The 17,848-nt window shown below is 46.7% G+C and overlaps 1 protein-coding gene across 3 annotated transcripts in view; it reads right to left on the reverse strand.

Moving 5' to 3' along the window:
• The window catches only part of CFAP43 (cilia and flagella associated protein 43), a 139,783-nt gene that overhangs the window by 85,862 nt on the left and 36,073 nt on the right, over window positions 1–17,848 (reverse strand). For all 3 annotated transcript variants that reach the window (XM_068277106.1, XM_068277107.1, XM_068277105.1), the window contains exons 4-6: window positions 15,864–16,031; window positions 14,326–14,476; window positions 11,444–11,600 (exon numbers count right to left, since the gene is read on the reverse strand). In XM_068277106.1, the coding sequence (XP_068133207.1) occupies window positions 11,444–11,600; window positions 14,326–14,476; window positions 15,864–16,031 (476 nt within the window). The remainder of the gene's footprint in view (window positions 1–11,443; window positions 11,601–14,325; window positions 14,477–15,863; window positions 16,032–17,848) is intronic.

Consider the following 17,848-nt stretch of genomic DNA (forward strand, 5'->3'; position numbering starts at 1 on the left):
CGAGCTCTGAAAAAAAAGGAAAGTTGTACTCACCAGGGGCTTTTTCCAGCCCAGTGCTGGTCGGGAGGTCCCACGCCGGCGTCCCGGCTCCTCTCCTTCTCCCCGCTCCGGAATGGCTGGCAGGCCGCAGCCCGGGCGACACTCTCCCGAGTGTCGGGCTGCTTCTTCCGCATATGACGCGGATTACGTCACATGCCGGCCGCCTCGCGTCATCACGGCGGCCGGCGTGAAAGTACTGCGCATGCGCGAACAAAGCGCGCATGCGCAGTACTTTCACGCCGGCCGCCGTGATGACGCGAGGCGGCCGGCGTGTGACGTAATCCGCGTCATATGCGGAAGAAGCAGCCCGACACTCGGGAGAGTGTCGCCCGGGCTGCGGCCTGCCAGCCATTCCGGAGCGGGGAGAAGGAGAGGAGCCAGGACGCCGGCGTGGGACCTCCCGACCAGCACTGGGCTGGAAAAAGCCCCTGGTGAGTACAACTTTCCTTTTTTTTCAGAGCTCGGAGTCCCTTTAAGTTTTCGTGAAATATAAAGGTTTTACCTTGCCCAAGGCATTCAACTATTTCAAACTTTTCGACAGCAGAGAGATCATTTTTCTTTCTGATATTGCTTGAAAATGGTGCTCTGCTTAATAATGTGGAACACCCTTTTTTAGTACTTTTTCCTTTAATCGGGCTCACCTGACAAACAAGTTATCAGAGGAGTCCAAGATTGATTTCAGTGATCGAAAGAGCCTTGAGACACAATAGCGTCTGGGAGTTTAATTGAAAAACAAAATAATTAATCTTTATGACACGTAAATACAATTTGCATAATACTTTGGAACGCAGTGTATGTATCTCCTTTTGATGTTGCATGTATATTAGCTGTCTGTTCCAACAGCTTGTAAGCAAAGAGGATTGAAGTCTGAAGAAGGCTGCATAGCTGAAAGCTTACTCTAATTCTTTAAAGTTAGCTAATAAATGGTACAATCCTGATTGAAAACTTCTTGCTTTTACTTATGGCTAAAAATACTCTGTTGCTGCTACAATGTTTGTTCTAGTAATTGATGTTTAGCCTATAATTATCCTGCCTTCTGTCTTGTAACAGCAGGTGGGGGAAGAAATAGAGGGCACAGACAGGTCTAGGCTGGCTCAGTTCCTCTTAAAAAAACAACAACAAACAATCAAAAAACTAGAAACCCCTAACAAGATTTTCTTTTTTGTAATAGACTTTCAGGCAAAAATAAAAATGGTCTGACCACTGCATACTATATATTTTTACTGTCACACACTTTCAATAAAAGTAGATAGTAACAATCTGCATAGTTAGGTTTGCTGCCAGTGCATAGCCCTCCCACCAACCCCCAGGAAAATATGCTAAATAAAGCAGGCCTTGCTTGCTAATAATGTGTTGGGACTTTAAAATGATCAGTTAAGGCCCATACACATGATCTACAACAGTTGTTTCAAACACAATTGTGCGGTGTGTACACAGCAACAGACAACGACAGTCGTTGTATTGGTGCATTTTTGATCTATCAAACGGTGGGATCAGTAGTGCTGAGCAGAGACAGAGCAGACAGCTCTTTCATAGGATTTTCCATTTTGTCTGTGTCTGTCTTGAAGCCAATGCTGACATCATTTCCTCCTTTACTCTCTTCTGCCTGATTGTGTATGCATTGCCCGCCCTCCTCCTAGTCTTCAGACACTCCCACCCAGCTCTGCAATAGAAAGTGCATTGAGAAATATTGGCCAATCAGAGAGGAACAGAGGTGTGGGGGAAAAGCAGGAGGGAAAGAGGCTTTAGACAATCAGGCTGCATTAGTTATGGCTGAGGAGAAAGTAAAGAAGAAAAAAATGAAAACCCACCATGCCCTGCAACTTCCTTTGTGCAGCAGATGTACCAAATAAGGGCCATGGAAACTGGGGAATGATGTTTTATGGAGAAGACACATAAAAGTGATTTTTAACTTTTGGATTGCTTGGTTAGGATCCTTATTACTTGTTTACCAGATACAAATAAAGAATTGAATTTTGATTTTATGCCTGACAGTTACTCTTTAACGCTAACCCCTCTTGCTAATTACAGCAGCTACTATCTGAGAGGCTGTAAAGCTACTAATTACAATGTACAATGTAAAGCCACAATTTATTTATTTCAGCTCTAGTGGCGCACTCCTGCATCCAAATTACTCACCTGGCAGGGCTGGGCCGAGGCAGAGGCTGAAGAGGCTCCAGCCTCAGGGCGCAGTGTAGGAGGGGGCACACAATTCATTCAGCTGTCATTCCCAATTGTGTTTGAAGCACAAAGAAATAAGAAAAGGACATACAGTGGTGTGAAAAACTATTTGCCCCCTTCCTGATTTCTTATTCTTTTGCATGTTTGTCACACTTAAATGTTTCTGCTCATCAAAAAACGTTAACTATTAGTCAAAGATAACATAATTGAACACAAAATGCAGTTTTAAATGATGGTTTTTATTATTTAGTGAGAAAAAAAAACTCCAAATCTACATGGCCCTGTGTGAAAAAGAAATTGCCTCCCTTGTTAAAAAATAACTTAACTGTGGTTTATCACACCTGAGTTCAATTTTTGTAGTCACCCCCAGGCCTGATTACTGCCACACCTGTTTCAATCAAGAAATCATTTAAATAGGAGCTATCTGACACAGAGAAGTAGACCAAAAGCACCTCAAAAGCTAGACATCATGCCAAGATCCAAAGAAATTCAGGAACAAATGAGAACAAAAGTACTGTAATTGAGATCTATCAGTCTGGTAAAGGTTATAAAGCCATTTCTAAAGCTTTGGGACTCCAGCGAACCACAGTGAGAGCCATTATCCACAAATGGCAAAAACATGGAACAGTGATGAACCTTCCCAGGAGTGGCCGGCTGCCCAATATTACCCCAAGAGCGCAGAGAAAACTCATCCGAGAGGCCACAAAAGACCTCAGGACAACATCTAAAGAACTGCTGGCCTCACTTGCCTCAATTAAGGTCAGTGTTCACGACTCCACCATAAGAAAGAGACTGGGCAAAAACGGCCTGCATGGCAGATATCCAAGGTGCAAACCACTTTTAAGCAAAAAAAACATCAAGGCTCGTCTCAATTTTGCTAAAAAACATCTCAATGATTGCCAAGACTTTTGGGAAAATACCTTATGGACCGACGAGACAAAAAGTTGAAGTTTTTGGAAGGTGCGTGTCCCATTACATCTGGCGTAGAAGTAACACAGCATTTCAGCAAAAGAACATCATACCAACAGTAAAATATGGTGGTGGTAGTGTGATGGTCTGGGGTTGTTTTGCTGCTTCAGGACCTGGAAGGCTTGCTGTGATAGATGAAACCATGAATTCTACTGTCTACTGTCAGGAATATATTGGGGTGCTGATAATGTTAAGGATAATAACAGAACATATTTCTGTCTTTTTTCTGTCTACTGGGTAAAACCTCAGATGTGTATTGTGCTTGGTAGTAATTGGCCACCTGGCCAGAGTAATCTGAAGGATAATGTAAGTCTGCATGTAAATGTACATTACCTCTGCCCTCATTGTCCAGCAGGGGAAACTGTGTGTACTGCTAATTAGCGGCCAATCGAGGAAGAATAGGCTGGTTGGCATGGCTTTTGAGTCTGGTGTCAGCTATTGTCCCATTATACAAGGAAAGCCTGCTAAGAGTCTTGAGAAAAGGGGGAAGCTGACACCTGAATGTTTGAAATGTATTTGACAGCCTACGGGAAATTATAGAAGGGGTGAAGTCCTTTTGATACCATTTGCTACCTGTGGAAATTGAATTATTGGTGGAGGTGCAACCTCCTTATCTTTGATCAGCTAGGAAGTACTGTCAACAATGGGGTTGTCACCTGTAACTTGGACTAGGGAAATCTTTTCATGTATGAGGGCTATTGTACATTTTTCGCAGGTGGATGTTAGATCTCTGGAGATCCAATTATGACTGAGGATGTAATTAAATCTAGCTTCCCCCCGTCCACACAGGCTTACAGCCTCGAGGCGAATATTTCATTATAAAAACCAGGGGACATCTACCTCAAATCAGTTCTCTTCTGACGGTAGTGGCAGCCGGTCTCCTGGCCCAAGCTAGTGAACTCCTGGTCTAACCAGAATTGTGTCCGTCCACCAAAGTCCAAGGTTCTTCTATCTGGATTCCTGTATTTTTGGTAAGCAAATTGCTTGGTGTGTTATCTTTGTAACTTTTATCTTGTAACTATTTTTACTTTGTTTTTTGTAATCTTTTTGTATATATTAAGTTCTGCACTGTTCTATGTTTTTCTAGAATATTAAATTATTATTTAATAAGTTTGACTTCTGCCGTACTAAACTAACACTCATAGCCTAGAAGAGACTGAAGTGTAACCGTGTATAAGTTCATGCCTAATTGTACGCTTGAGCAACACTACCGTATGAAATTGTGATTGCATTGTGTGTGGGGGCGTTTGTCATACGTTGGCCTAAGCGCGCAGCTGACCCAACGTACGAACAACGCCAGTGCGAGTAGCGACAGCAGAGTGGCTAACAGTATCGTTCGGAACGACTGTTAGTGGGTCTTTGCTTCACGACAGTGTAAGATTGCAACTGTGTGTGTGTGTGGGTGCGTGGCGTTCCCGTATTTGGCCTAAGCGCAAAGCTGACCCAAATACGAAAACGCAGATTGCGTATTGAGCACTCGATAGCTGAGTGAACGTGTCTAGCAACGCTAGTGGTGGCAGTGGGAAGTGTTTGAGGGGTTCCAGCCTTGTTTGTAGCTTAAATAAGGCTGTTCCCCGCTTAATCTGGTCAAACCCGCAGTCGGGAACCGTATACGCAGGCGTGCCGCGGGCCGGTTCCTGACATAATTGGCTGGCAGTGGTGGCATCGTTTGGTACATTAGTACGCAGTTTAGCTCGCTATTCTGAGTACTAAAGGTTGGAAGTTTGCTAGAAGCAACTAGCCTACAGAAGTCTACTCAGTGCAGAATCTATATACTTTTTTTTTTTGTTCAAAGATACACACTGGGTATTTGCTTTCCCTTCCCCCCTTTTTTTCTTTTTCTTTTTTGCAACACGATGGCTCAGAAAGCATCCAGCTATGCAAGGCAAAATAAAGAGATGCTACTCCACCTGTGTGAGCACAAAGGCATCGAGACGGTGAGCGGCCAGACTAAGGAGCAGTTGGTTCGTGCCCTCGAGGAGCATGATGAGGCAGAGCAAGCCCGTGCTTCAACGTCAGCGGATGCAGCTCACGACACGCCAGAGGAGGAATCGCTCCCGCCACGGAATGCAAGTGGAGACGATGTCCTGGATGATCCACCAAACAGGGAGACGCCATCTCTGGAAGCAGATCTACAGCTACTGAACTCGGCTGATCCTGAACTGCGCCTAAAGCTGATCCTACTGCACCGACAGGCAGAGGAAGGAAGAGCTGAACGGCGACACCAGCTGGAGCTGGCTAAACTTCAGCAGCAGAACCGGTCTGCTGGACCCGCAGAACGCGAAGGTGAGCGAGTCCACAGAATCCCCCTGGATAAGTTCCCCGCTATGGACAAGGACTCTGACATAGACACTTTCCTACAGGGGTTTGAAAGGACTTGTCGGCAGTATGGGGTGCCCCGTGAGCAGTGGGCAAGATACCTCACACCAGGGCTGAGAGGCAAGGCCCTGGAGGCGTTTGTGAGTCTCCCCCAGGAGGAAGAAACAGATTTTGAGGCGATTAAGAAAGCCATTATTGCGCGATACCACCTCACGCCAGAGGTGTATCGCAAACGTTTCAGGACAGTTCAGCGAGGTCCTAATGACAGCTACCTGGATCATGCTTGCAACCTGCGCACTGCCTTCCAGCAGTGGTTAAAAGGACTGTCGGTTGAAACCTTTGATGCCCTGCAGGAGCTGATGATAAAAGACCAGTTCCTACACACCTGTCCTGTTGAGGTCCGGCTGTTTGTGCTGGATCGAGAACCAAAGACAGTGGATGAGGCTGCGGAAATGGCCGATGCCTACACCGCCCATAGAGCACCTGAGTCCCGGAGGACTACTACGCCCAGCTGGAGAGGAGAACAGATGGCTAAACCTGTTTCACCCAGCACCCAGAGGAGGCAAGCACCGCTGTCTCCTGGATTCAGGCAACCAACCACTGACACTCGGAAATGCTTTGTATGTGACAGGGTGGGTCATATCAGCATGACTTGCCCAGAGAGGAAGAGGGAGGCCCCAAAATCCAGTGAGGCCTCAAACCCCAGTGAAGTCCCAACGGCTTTGTGTGCTACCAGGAATGCCACTGGCTATGCAGAGAATCTGCAGCTTGTCTCGGTTGGGGGTACAGTTGCCACTGGGCTGAGAGACACTGGAGCAGAAGTGACTCTCATACATCCCCAGCTTGTGAACCCAGCGCAGTACATACCTGGGAAAATGATTGCTGTCAGAGGAATTAGGGGTGTCACCCCAGCCATACCCACCGCCTTGGTCCACCTGGATTGGGGGGCCGGCAGTGGACTGAAAGAAGTTGGGGTAACTGACAAAATCCCCACCAACGTTTTGCTGGGTACTGACCTGGGACGGTTAGTGGCCCGGTATGAGCCTACCCCAAACCCTGTGGGGCCTGCACCCCCAGCAGAAGTTCAGGACTCTTGCAAGGTACTGTCTGATAATGCTGTGCAAATGGGGAGTGCTGGTGAGGCCCCAGGGGCTACGGACTGTATGCTAGGAGCCAGCCCTAGTGAGTCTCCAGTGCCTAGGCCTGGAGTGGGACATGTTGATACAAAGAATGCAGAAATTGATAATGTCATTTATGACGCCCGGACTATCGATGCGATCGATGCAGGAACTGTTGATGCTACTGGTGAAGTGCTGCGTACCACTGTGTATAATGCTGCAGATAATGTTGATGTTTTATGTGAGGGCCCAAATGACCATATACGTAGGGCTGATTATGCTGATGTCACCTGTGTTGTGCTACATAATGCTGTGTGTCATGTGGACACTCCGTCAGCTGCAGGAGTAACCAGCGGCGCTCGCTGGGCTGCAGCAGGTGGACTGTCCACTGAAGGGGCAGATGGCACCAGGCCAGATCCTCCCCCTTCAGATGGTTTCAAGACCAAAGGCGATGTGATTTACGATGTGTGTAATGTGGGCGCTCCTTAAGCTGCCGTAGTAACCCGCAGCGCTAGCGAGTCTACAGCACAGGGACTGTCCACCGAAGTGGCAAATGCTGCTGGGTCAGCCACATCTAATTCGGAACCTGGCCCTGAGGGCCCAGGAGCCTCTCCGTCTGCAGCCTTCCTAGAATGTGTGAGAGGCAGCACTGAGCTCTCTGGGGCTGTTCGATTTGACAGCAGCCTGGAAGAGCTCAGGGGGCTAGCCAGCAGGTCACCAGCTGGGAGGGGCGGGCTGAGAGGGTTCTGGGAAGTTATTCCCTCGGAGCTGTCCGAAGGGGAAGAGGCAGACCAGCAGATAATCGATCCCCAAAGGGACCGAGAGATAGCTCCTGCCACTATAGAGAAAGTGCCTGTAGCGACGGTTGGAACCCTCCCCCAGCTGCAGCACTGTCTCTATGGTCGCGAATTCACGGTTGTCACTGACCCTCATTCCCCTGGTTGGTTACGTCAGGTTGTCAGGGGCAATGACACATTGCAGCAACCTGACCTAGCTTTCCAGTCCTGTAGCTTGGAGCTAAGGAATTACCCCCCCAGGCCCGGCCGTCAGTGTCGGCTTTGGCAGGACGATTCGTTAGAATCATCTGCCGGCGCCATTTGGAATAGGGGGCGTGTCAGGAATATATTGGGGTGCTGATAATGTTAAGGATAATAACAGAACATATTTCTGTCTTTTTTCTGTCTACTGGGTAAAACCTCAGATGTGTATTGTGCTTGGTAGTAATTGGCCACCTGGCCAGAGTAATCTGAAGGATAATGTAAGTCTGCATGTAAATGTACATTACTTCTGCCCTCATTGTCCAGCCGGGGAAACTGTGTGTACTGCTAATTAGCGGCCAATTGAGGAAGAATAGGCTGGTCGGCATGGCTTTTGAGTCTGGTGTCAGCTATTGTCCCATTATACAAGGAAAGCCTGCTAAGAGTTTTGAGAAAAGGGGGAAGCTGACACCTGAATGTTTGAAATGTATTTGACAGCCTACGGGAAATTATAGAAGGGGTGAAGTCCTTTTGATACCATTTGCTACCTGTGGAAATTGAATTATTGGTGGAGGTGCAACCTCCTTATCTTTGATCAGCTAGGAAGTACTGTCAACAATGGGGTTGTCACCTGTAACTTGGACTAGGGAAATCTTTTCATGTATGAGGGCTATTGTACATTTTTCGCAGGTGGATGTTAGATCTCTGGAGATCAAATTATGACTGAGGATGTAATTAAATCTAGCTTCCCCCCGTCCACACAGGCTTACAGCCTCGAGGCGAATATTTCATTATAAAAACCAGGGGACATCTACCTCAAATCAGTTCTCTTCTGACGGTAGTGGCAGCCGGTCTCCTGGCCCAAGCTAGTGAACTCCTGGTCTAACCAGAATTGTGTCCGTCCACCAAAGTCCAAGGTTCTTCTATCTGGATTCCTGTATTTTTGGTAAGCAAATTGCTTGGTGTGTTATCTTTGTAACTTTTATCTTGTAACTATTTTTACTTTGTTTTTTGTAATCTTTTTGTATATATTAAGTTCTGCGCTGTTCTATGTTTTTCTAGAATATTAAATTATTATTTAATAAGTTTGACTTCTGCCGTACTAAACTAACACTCATAGCCTAGAAGAGACTGAAGTGTAACCGTGTATAAGTTCATGCCTAATTGTACGCTTGAGCAACACTACCGTATGAAATTGTGATTGCATTGTGTGTGGGGGCGTTTGTCATACGTTGGCCTAAGCGCGCAGCTGACCCAATGTACGAACAACGCCAGTGCGAGTAGCGACAGCAGAGTGGCTAACAGTATCGTTCGGAACGACTGTTAGTGGGTCTTTGCTTCACGACAGTGTAAGATTGCAACTGTGTGTGTGTGTGGGTGCGTGGCGTTCCCGTATTTGGCCTAAGCGCAAAGCTGACCCAAATACGAAAACGCAGATTGCGTATTGAGCACTCGATAGCTGAGTGAACGTGTCTAGCAACGCTAGTGGTGGCAGTGGGAAGTGTTTGAGGGGTTCCAGCCTTGTTTGTAGCTTAAATAAGGCTGTTCCCCGCTTAATCTGGTCAAACCCGCAGTCGGGAACCGTATACGCAGGCGTGCCGCGGGCCGGTTCCTGACATCTACCAAAAAATCCTGAAGGAGAATGTACGGCCATCTGTTTGTCAACTCAAACTGAAGCGATCTTGGGTGCTGCAGCAGGACAATGACCCAAAACACACCAGCAAATCCACCTCTGAATGGCTGAAGAAAAACAAAATGAAGACTTTGGAGTGGCCTAGTCAAAGTCCTGACCTGAATCCTATTGATGTTGTGGCATGACCTTAAAAAGGCGGTTAATGATAGAAAACCCTCAAATAAAGCTGAATTACAACAATTCTGCAAAGATGAGTGGGCCAAAATTCCTCCAGAGCGCTGTAAAAGACTCGTTGCAAGTTATCGCAAACACTTGATTGCAATTATTGCTGATAAGGGTGGCCCAACCAGTTATTAGGTTCAGGGGGCAATTTCTTTTTCACACAGCTCCATGTAGGTTTTGAGTTTTTTTCCTCACTAAATAATAAAAACCATCATTTAAAACTGCATTTTGTGTTCAATTATGTTATCTTTGACTAATAGTTAACGGTTTTTGATGAGCAGAAACATTTAAGTGTGACAAACATGAAAAAGAAATCAGGAAGGGGGCAAATAGTTTTTCACACCACTGTACATAGCAGTGACTGCAAGCCAGATAACAAGAGATTAAGGTGTTGGGGATGTTGGGGGCCCTGGGGCGCCTCTTAGTCTAATAGCAATCATTGTGTGACGGCTGGGGTGGGAGGGATGGAGGGGCGCACTTTGCTGTCTCAGCCTTGGGTGCTGGAGGACATGGTCCCGGCTCTGTCACCTGGCATCACCGTAGCCGCTAATTGCATCGCCAATGATAACTGCATTGCCACTGCATCCACTGCTGACCACTCTGCATGCTGAATTTTTCAACAACCACCACATTTATTGTGCTGGTAAATCCCATTTTACTTGGCTTATCTATGGAGGGAGGGGGGTAACCTTTAAGTAGTAATTGCGCTGCTTTAGCACACATTTTCACTGCTGCATAATTATAGAGATGTGTAAAAACTGTGCACTGATGCCACATTACATCTTTTGTACAGAAAAAGCAAGACGTTTTGAATCAGGATGAGTCTGCTTTTACTGATGGCTAACACGGTACAATACCCTACAGCCAATACTTTTCTACAGAGTTAGGCTCAGTCCACATGACTGCAGAACACAATCCGTGATCCAGTTTTCAAAAACCGGAACGCAAACTGATCCGTGCTGCCTTTTGCAGCATACGTTTCAGATCCGTTTGTGTTTTAAAAAACGGATTCGCAGCCCTGGCCATGGGTGGGTGGGGAGGGGCGCCAAACTGGAGGGGGTAGCAGCCAGGAAGGGGGGCAGCATGTACAGCGGTGGGGAGGGGCCCACCCTCCCTCACCTGGGTCCCCCCCCTCCCTCACCTGGGTCCCCCATCCCCGCTCCCCCTCCAGCTATTTGCGCAAAAGTAATGGTTATGCAGCGAGAAGGGAAGCAATTACCTTCCTTTCTTGAGATCCACCACTCGCCGTGTGACTTCCTGCAATGCTGCCCTCTATACTTCAGTGGGGGCGGCATTGCAGGAAGTCATGCGGTGAGTGTAGAAGGGAAGGAAGGTAATTGCTTCCCTGCTCTCTGCATTACAGTTACATTTGTGCAAATAGCTGGATGGGGAACAGGGACAGGTGAGGGAGGGGGGCCCAGGTGAGGAAGGGGGGGCCGACCTCCCTCCCCGCTGCTGTTCCCACTGCCCCCCTTCCTAGCTGCTACCCTATCATGCTACCTGGGGACACCAATGGGGGGTGACGTAGAGAGGAGGAGCAGGCAGTAGGCAATACGGATCTCCCTCCGTTTTTGTGTGCAAAGTAGCCAGGGTCTGTGAAAATCCTGCAAATCCGGACTTTCCGTTCAGTTTTTCAAATGGAGTGGATCGAGTGGAGTGGATCGCCCACGGATCTGTTTTTAAATTGTGTGAAGATGGCTGCTATTTTTAACATTGGTATCTGTGGCTCCGGTTTTGGTCCGGGTCAAAAAATTGAGCCACGGCTATGTTCCTTATACAAGTGTGAACCTACTCTTACTTTACTAACTTTTAATGGGCAGTTTGCTGCTACAGAGGAGCTCAGTCATTACTGAGGCAAAATGTTGTCACCTGTATTTGTTTTCGAACCTTGTTGAAACGACTTTGTTTCTTTATAACATAGCACAGTGCTTAATAAACATGCGTTTCATTCCAGTTAAGCACATGCCAAGTATAACATATTTTACCGGGGGTCTGCCAATCCGATAGGCCAAGCAGAGTAACCTTCTGTGTCTCCAGATTAATGGACAGCAATTGTCCTCCTTTGCAGCCCACATACAAGTCTGATGTTGTATTCCAGCAATGCACAATGGGTTTAACGACTGGTTGGCTTTGTTCCTTTGGCTGGAATATATAAGAAAGAATGACATAAAAAATAATATGTGTATAAGTATGCATATTACATTCCAAATGCTGTAACCACAATAAAGGCTTTGACTGATGTATATTCAAATGATTTTAGTTGAATTATAATGATCCAGATGGTAATGTAGTGAATAGCACTTTCGTCTTGAAGTGCTATGTCCTAGTTCATATCCCAGCCAGGGTACTGTATGTTCTCCCCGTGTCTGCATGGGTTTTCTCCAGGCGCTCCAATTTCCTCCCACATCCCAAACAACATACAGATAAGTTCAAGTGGACCCAAATTAAAAATACAAGATTTCAGAAATAAAATCTATTTTATAAATTATAATAATAAATAGCAGCCTTTTTTCAGCTGCATGATGACAAATATAAAATATTTTACATTTATTGGAGGAACCCCTCCCTTCCTTTCAAATTGCCGGGATTTTTCAGGCAAACTGGTGGAGTAGATGGTGTCCGGCAATGGAGGAATTGCTAATGGCTGCCCCCAGTATAACCCTAGTTATGCAAAGAGAAGGGTGAAAAGCATGCACTGAAATGCTCATAGGTTTGAAGGAGTGTTTATTTATCTTTGTGTGTGTCAGAGTGGTGCAACTAAATATTTTTAATTAAAAAAATGTTTGGTTTGGGTCCGCTTTAATTGACTTCCCCGAAATTGGCCTTAGACTACGATACATACACTGCATGATACATAGACAGACATATGACTATGGTAGCGATTCGATTGTGAGCCCCTCTGAGGGACAGTTAGTGACAAGACTATATGCTCTGTACAATGTTATGGAAGATGTCAGCGCTATATAAATACTAAATAATAATTCCCTTGTTTGTTCATGTGTAAACTTCTACTGACTGTCCCTCATCCTCCCTTCTCCACAGAACAGATAACTGATTATCATGCCTGTACAGCAATCATTTCTAAACAATCATAATGACAACAGGAATTTAAAGTGTGAAAAGTACTTAAAGGGTACCCGAGGTAAGAGATATATGGAGTTGAAATATTTATTCCCTTTAAACAATGCACATTGTCTGGCTGTCGTCCTGTTGATGATCTGGCACTAATATTTTTAGCCATAAACCCTAAACAAGCATGCAGATCAGAGGCTTCTGACAAAAATCTGACAAGATTAGCTGCATGCTTGTTTCAGGTGTTTGATTCAGACTCTACCGATCAGAAAGATCAGCAGGGTTGCTAGATAACTGGTATTGTTAAATAGGAAACAAATATGGCAGCCTCCATACGTCTCTCCCCTCAGGTTCCTTTTAAGATGGCTTGTTCTCTTCACTTGGGCATAGACATCACTGTGCAAGGCATGACCAGAAATCTCCTCAAAGGATGATACATGTAGCACCTACATACTGCTGCACCAATTCAAGGAAACTTGATGTGAGAATAGGAAAGGTGAGAATGTATCTTGTTGTAAATGTGCATAATGGTAAGAGGTGTGAGCACAGGGGGGATGTACAGCATGAAAAAAGAACAAAAGGCTTTTCAGCTCTGAGGCTTATCTGTGAGGAGCTAATTATAGAAGGGGGGTTGGGTTGCACCAAAATCCTTTGAGAAAAGGAAACTGTGTGAGATAATCTGCTGACTAGGAAGTGAAGGGGTTGAGGTAAAGACAAGTTTTTGTCTATTATGTGATGGAAATTACATTCTCATTGTTGCCCTATTGCTATTGCCCTAAGAACTCCAGACACCCAATCATTTCAAAATACATTTTTTCCTCTCCCATTGCTACCAACCTAAGTGATGTACACAAGTCAACAAGGCCATTTTGGGTGATAATGTAGTGTGAGTCATCACTCCAGCAATGCTGGGCTGACCTCTACCATATTCCTCACTGCAATCTGCACAGGGAGATCTGCTTGGTATCCCCCCCCCCCCTATAGGACACAATGGGCTGACAGCAGAGAGTCAAGCAGCACATCTGTATACTTATCACTGGTAAACTGTCATCTGATTGTGAAAAATGTGTTTCAGGTGATATTTCTCCAGCATGTACATTTATACATAGCTTTGTAGATGTACTACAGTGTACTTTATTTCGTAGCTAAAGAATATTGTTAATAAGAATTAGTGTAGTGTATAGCATAATGGATAGTACCCTTGCCTTGCAGTGCTAGGCTGTTCTGTTAAAATCTTGGCCAAAAAAAATCATTTTTCTGATCAATTTTTCATAGAAGTGAATGAAAATCGATCAGAAAAACGATCGGAAAATCGATCAAACAGTAAATCTGATGAGAAATCTCATTGTGTATTCCCAGCATAAAGTGTCTACAAACATGAGCTATTTTTGGCCAGGCTGGGCAATGATCTGTTGTAGGTTTCCTGCATTCATTGCTGAAGGAGTTCTGTTGTTTTCTAAGTGATAAAAGAGGGCCAGCTGTGTCTGTAAATAGCTGCTCATCTCCTCTCTATACAAGGAAACAGGATGCTTGGCCAGGTTGAGGGTCCCTCCATGTACTGTATTTGACTCAGCTGCCAAATAATATTTCTACTACTGTGCCGAAATGCCTGGTGGACATCCTCACTGACTTTTGGCCCTCATGAAAAATATAACTCTTTTCTTGGTGCAGCACTTAGATTATCTTTCCAATGCTGCACGCAGGCTGACATTATAAAGAAGGATAGATGACAGCTGATGGGGTTTCTACATCAGGCCTGAGAATCTATTTATTTTTCCACTGACTAATGACTTACTATGAATACTTCAGCTTCTTCACCCAGTAAGCCAGCAATGGCAGGCACTGGCATCTCAGGTCCGTGATAGGAGAGTTGAGTGTCAATCTGAGCAGTGAAATATTCATTCTCTGCAGACATTGTACCATCCTCATTGGGAAGTTTGATTACACTGTGGAACAAAAGCACCATTAAGTGAGTAAAATACAACCTAGCTTATGTCTTCTAGCTATGAGCATCTTTGGGGATAGGGAAGAAAGCTGAAAACACCTACAGTGATCAGCCAGATCAGTCAACATTAAATAAATCTCCTTTGGTAGCTGACAGGAGCAAAAAGATCACACATTTGCTGACTGAACAGATTCCTTCTGCCAGCTATTGAGATAGGGCATGATCTGCATTATCTCTGATTTGGAAGAAAGTTCAGTTCTGGATCTATACATTTGTGCCCCTCTAGGCTAAATTTCATGTGCTACCCCTTTTACTTACCCCTATACCTTTCCAAGCACAAATACCCTGGTCTTCCATGTATTGTACCCTCCTCACGCCTAGTGTTGGGCGAACAGTGTTCGCCACTGTTCGGGTTCTGCAGAACATCACCCTGTTCGGGTGATGTTCGAGTTCAGCCGAACACCTGGTGGTGTTTGGCCAAACTGTTCGGGTTCGCCCGAACTGCGAACAGGGCCCCTGTTCGGTCGAACAGGGCCCTGTTCGGCCGAATACGGCCCCCCTATGGGATCGCAGGCATAAGGGGGGAGCATGCCCCGATCGCGGGGGGGGTCGGAAATTCCCCCCACCCCCTCCGCTAGCGCTCCCCCCTCTGCCCGCTTCCCCATACAAAAGTTTGACGAAAGTAAAATAGTACCGGTGGTGGTGGCTGGCTGCTGCAGTGGCTGGCTGGCACTATGAAGTGATTGAGGAGGAGGAGGAGGAGTAGGACGCGTTGAGGGAGGCCGGGCAGCGGGCGGTTCAGCGGTAGTACCCTTGTGGTACTTCCGCCCTTTCTCTGACCTCACGTCCTCTGCGTGATGACGCATACGAGGGTACACGTGACGCGTACCCTCGTATGCAGAGGACGTGAGGTCAGAGAAAGGGCGGAAGTACCACAAGGGTACTACCGCTGAACCGCCCGCTGCCCGGCCTCCCTCAACGCGTCCTACTCCTCCTCCTCAGTCACTTCATAGTGCCAGCCAGCCACTGCAGCAGCCAGCCACCACCACCGGTACTATTTTACTTTCGTCAAACTTTTGTATGGGGAAGCGGGCAGAGGGGGGAGCGCTAGCGGAGGGGGTGGGGGGAATTTCCGACCCCCCCCCCCCCCGCGATCGGGGCATGCTCCCCCCTTATGCCTGCGACCCCATAGGGCCCCCAAAAGCGGGAAGTTCGGGGTTCGGCCCGAACATCGCGGCCATGTTCGGCGAACGTTCCCGAACCCGAACATCCAGGTGTTCGCCCAACACTAGCCTAGCAACAGACCCCTTTCTATGTACAATGTGGTGCAGCACATATTTATAAAGCTACCAAGCATAACCATGTAAATAAGCAGTGTGGAGTCTTACGTTGTTTTAAGCTGGTAGACAGAGTCACAAACCTCGATGGTCCATACAGTAACACATTCCTCACAAGACAAGCAAAGCTGATGCCAATCCACAGGGTTAAATGTTAGCCTAGTGAAACTCGAGCACAAATGTGACTTGCTGCATAGAGAGATGCCATCCTGCCAATTCCTGGAATTAGGAAAATCAGTAAAAAACAAACAAAATTAAGCAAAGTTACAGAATAACCCATTATGCATGTAATAAAACAAAGCGCACACTACAGGCTTTCTCAACCAGGGTTCCCTGGAACCTCAGGGTTCCTTGAGTACTCTGCAGGGGTTCCCTGGCATGTTTCCCCATCGTGGAGTTTACAATAAGGTGTATTGTAAAAAGAAGCACTAAATTGAGGGTCAAAGTATTAATAAGCACATTCATAAAAAGCACTAGAATAAGGAGACATTATTAACGAAGGGCACTGTATAGGTGGCAGTGGCATAAATAGCCACACAAGGTTTTAAAGACCATGCCACCTGCAAAACAAATTCGGGGGTTCCTTGAGATCCAAAAAGTATTTGCCGGGTTCCTCCAGGGTGAAAAGGTTGAAAAAGGCTAATTCTCAACTCTAAGTATTTTACTATCAGTATCTTCTGTTTGTTGTTGACATTAGGCTAAGTTTCCATTTGTGCAAAAATCGGTCCGATTCCTCGGCATCGAATTCCGATGGAATATGGCAGCCTATAGTAGTCTATGCAGAGCACCCGAATTCGTGGCCAAGGAAAAATCTGATGCCCTGCAGCATAATTGCTTGTGTCACCGTCCGAATTCCATAGCCGTGCATAGCGCGGCTAGAGGGATTCGGCTGAGAGACACGAGCAGCTGTTGCGGCATCGCGTCTTGCAAGACGCATGCCGCGCACAAGTGGAAACGGGGCCTAAATGTGTGTTTGTATCCTATTGTGCAGATGGGTGGTGCTGTCCTCACCATGTGAAGGGAACACTCTCCTGTTACTGCTGTTAATTGTGGTGCTCATGAGTCCTCCATGTCTGGCTCCTGCCATATCTCTACTAAATTCCAGTGGGACATTCACATGACATTGTGATGTCATTCAGGAGACCATCAGGCCATAAACATAGTGGAGATGTGGCAGAGTCTGGCTGGAGAGGTGGACTAACAGCCATAATCAACTGTAGGAACAGTGAGAGGTAAACATACAACATCTACAAGAAAGATCTGCTTCTATGTAAGAAACGGAGGTCAGACATAAGGTAAGGACATCTCTGATTAGTCCTCTTTCGATCCCTGCGGTAAATAAGCATAGGACACCCCTTAAAACTTACAATTGTATACCTAAACTAATAAGACATGACAAGACAACATTTATATTGCGCTTTTCTCCTGGCAGACTCAAATCACTTAAGCTGCAGCCACTAGGGCGCGCTCAGTAGACAGTGTAATGGCCCGTACTCACGGGCTGCAGAAGTGGCCTGTCGCCAGCACACGTGAGCGTGCTAGCGACAGGCCGGCGACAGCTTCTCTCCAGGTCCCTCCGCGTACACACGCGGAAGAGGGACCAGCGGCGAGACGGAAGCTGTCGCCGACGTTCCTCCTCCCCCCGCCGGAAGCTCCATTTACCTCTATGGAGGTTGCTGTCGCTAGTCCGCGTACTCACGCGGACTAGCGACAGTTGCGGCGGAGGTGCGGCGGCGACTGTTGCCATGCGATTGAAACTTTTAATCGCATGGCGACAAGAGCGACGGGCGACAGTTCGGGGTGCGCGCGCGGGCAACGGCCCATACTCACGGGCGACCTGTCGCCGCAACACGCGCGCGCCGCGTGTTGAGGCGACAAAAGTCCCTCGTGAGTATGGGCCATTAGGGAGTCTAGCCCATTGACTCCCTTACTAAATAGGTGCTGGCTTACTGAACAGGACGAGCTGAGACTCAAACCCTGGTCGTCTGTGTCAGAGCCCTTAAAGGGAACCTTAACTGAACGGGGGTAAAGAGTCT

The sequence above is a fragment of the Hyperolius riggenbachi genome, chromosome 3 (assembly GCF_040937935.1).
Source record: "Hyperolius riggenbachi isolate aHypRig1 chromosome 3, aHypRig1.pri, whole genome shotgun sequence".
NCBI classification, from domain to species: Eukaryota; Metazoa; Chordata; class Amphibia; order Anura; family Hyperoliidae; genus Hyperolius; species Hyperolius riggenbachi.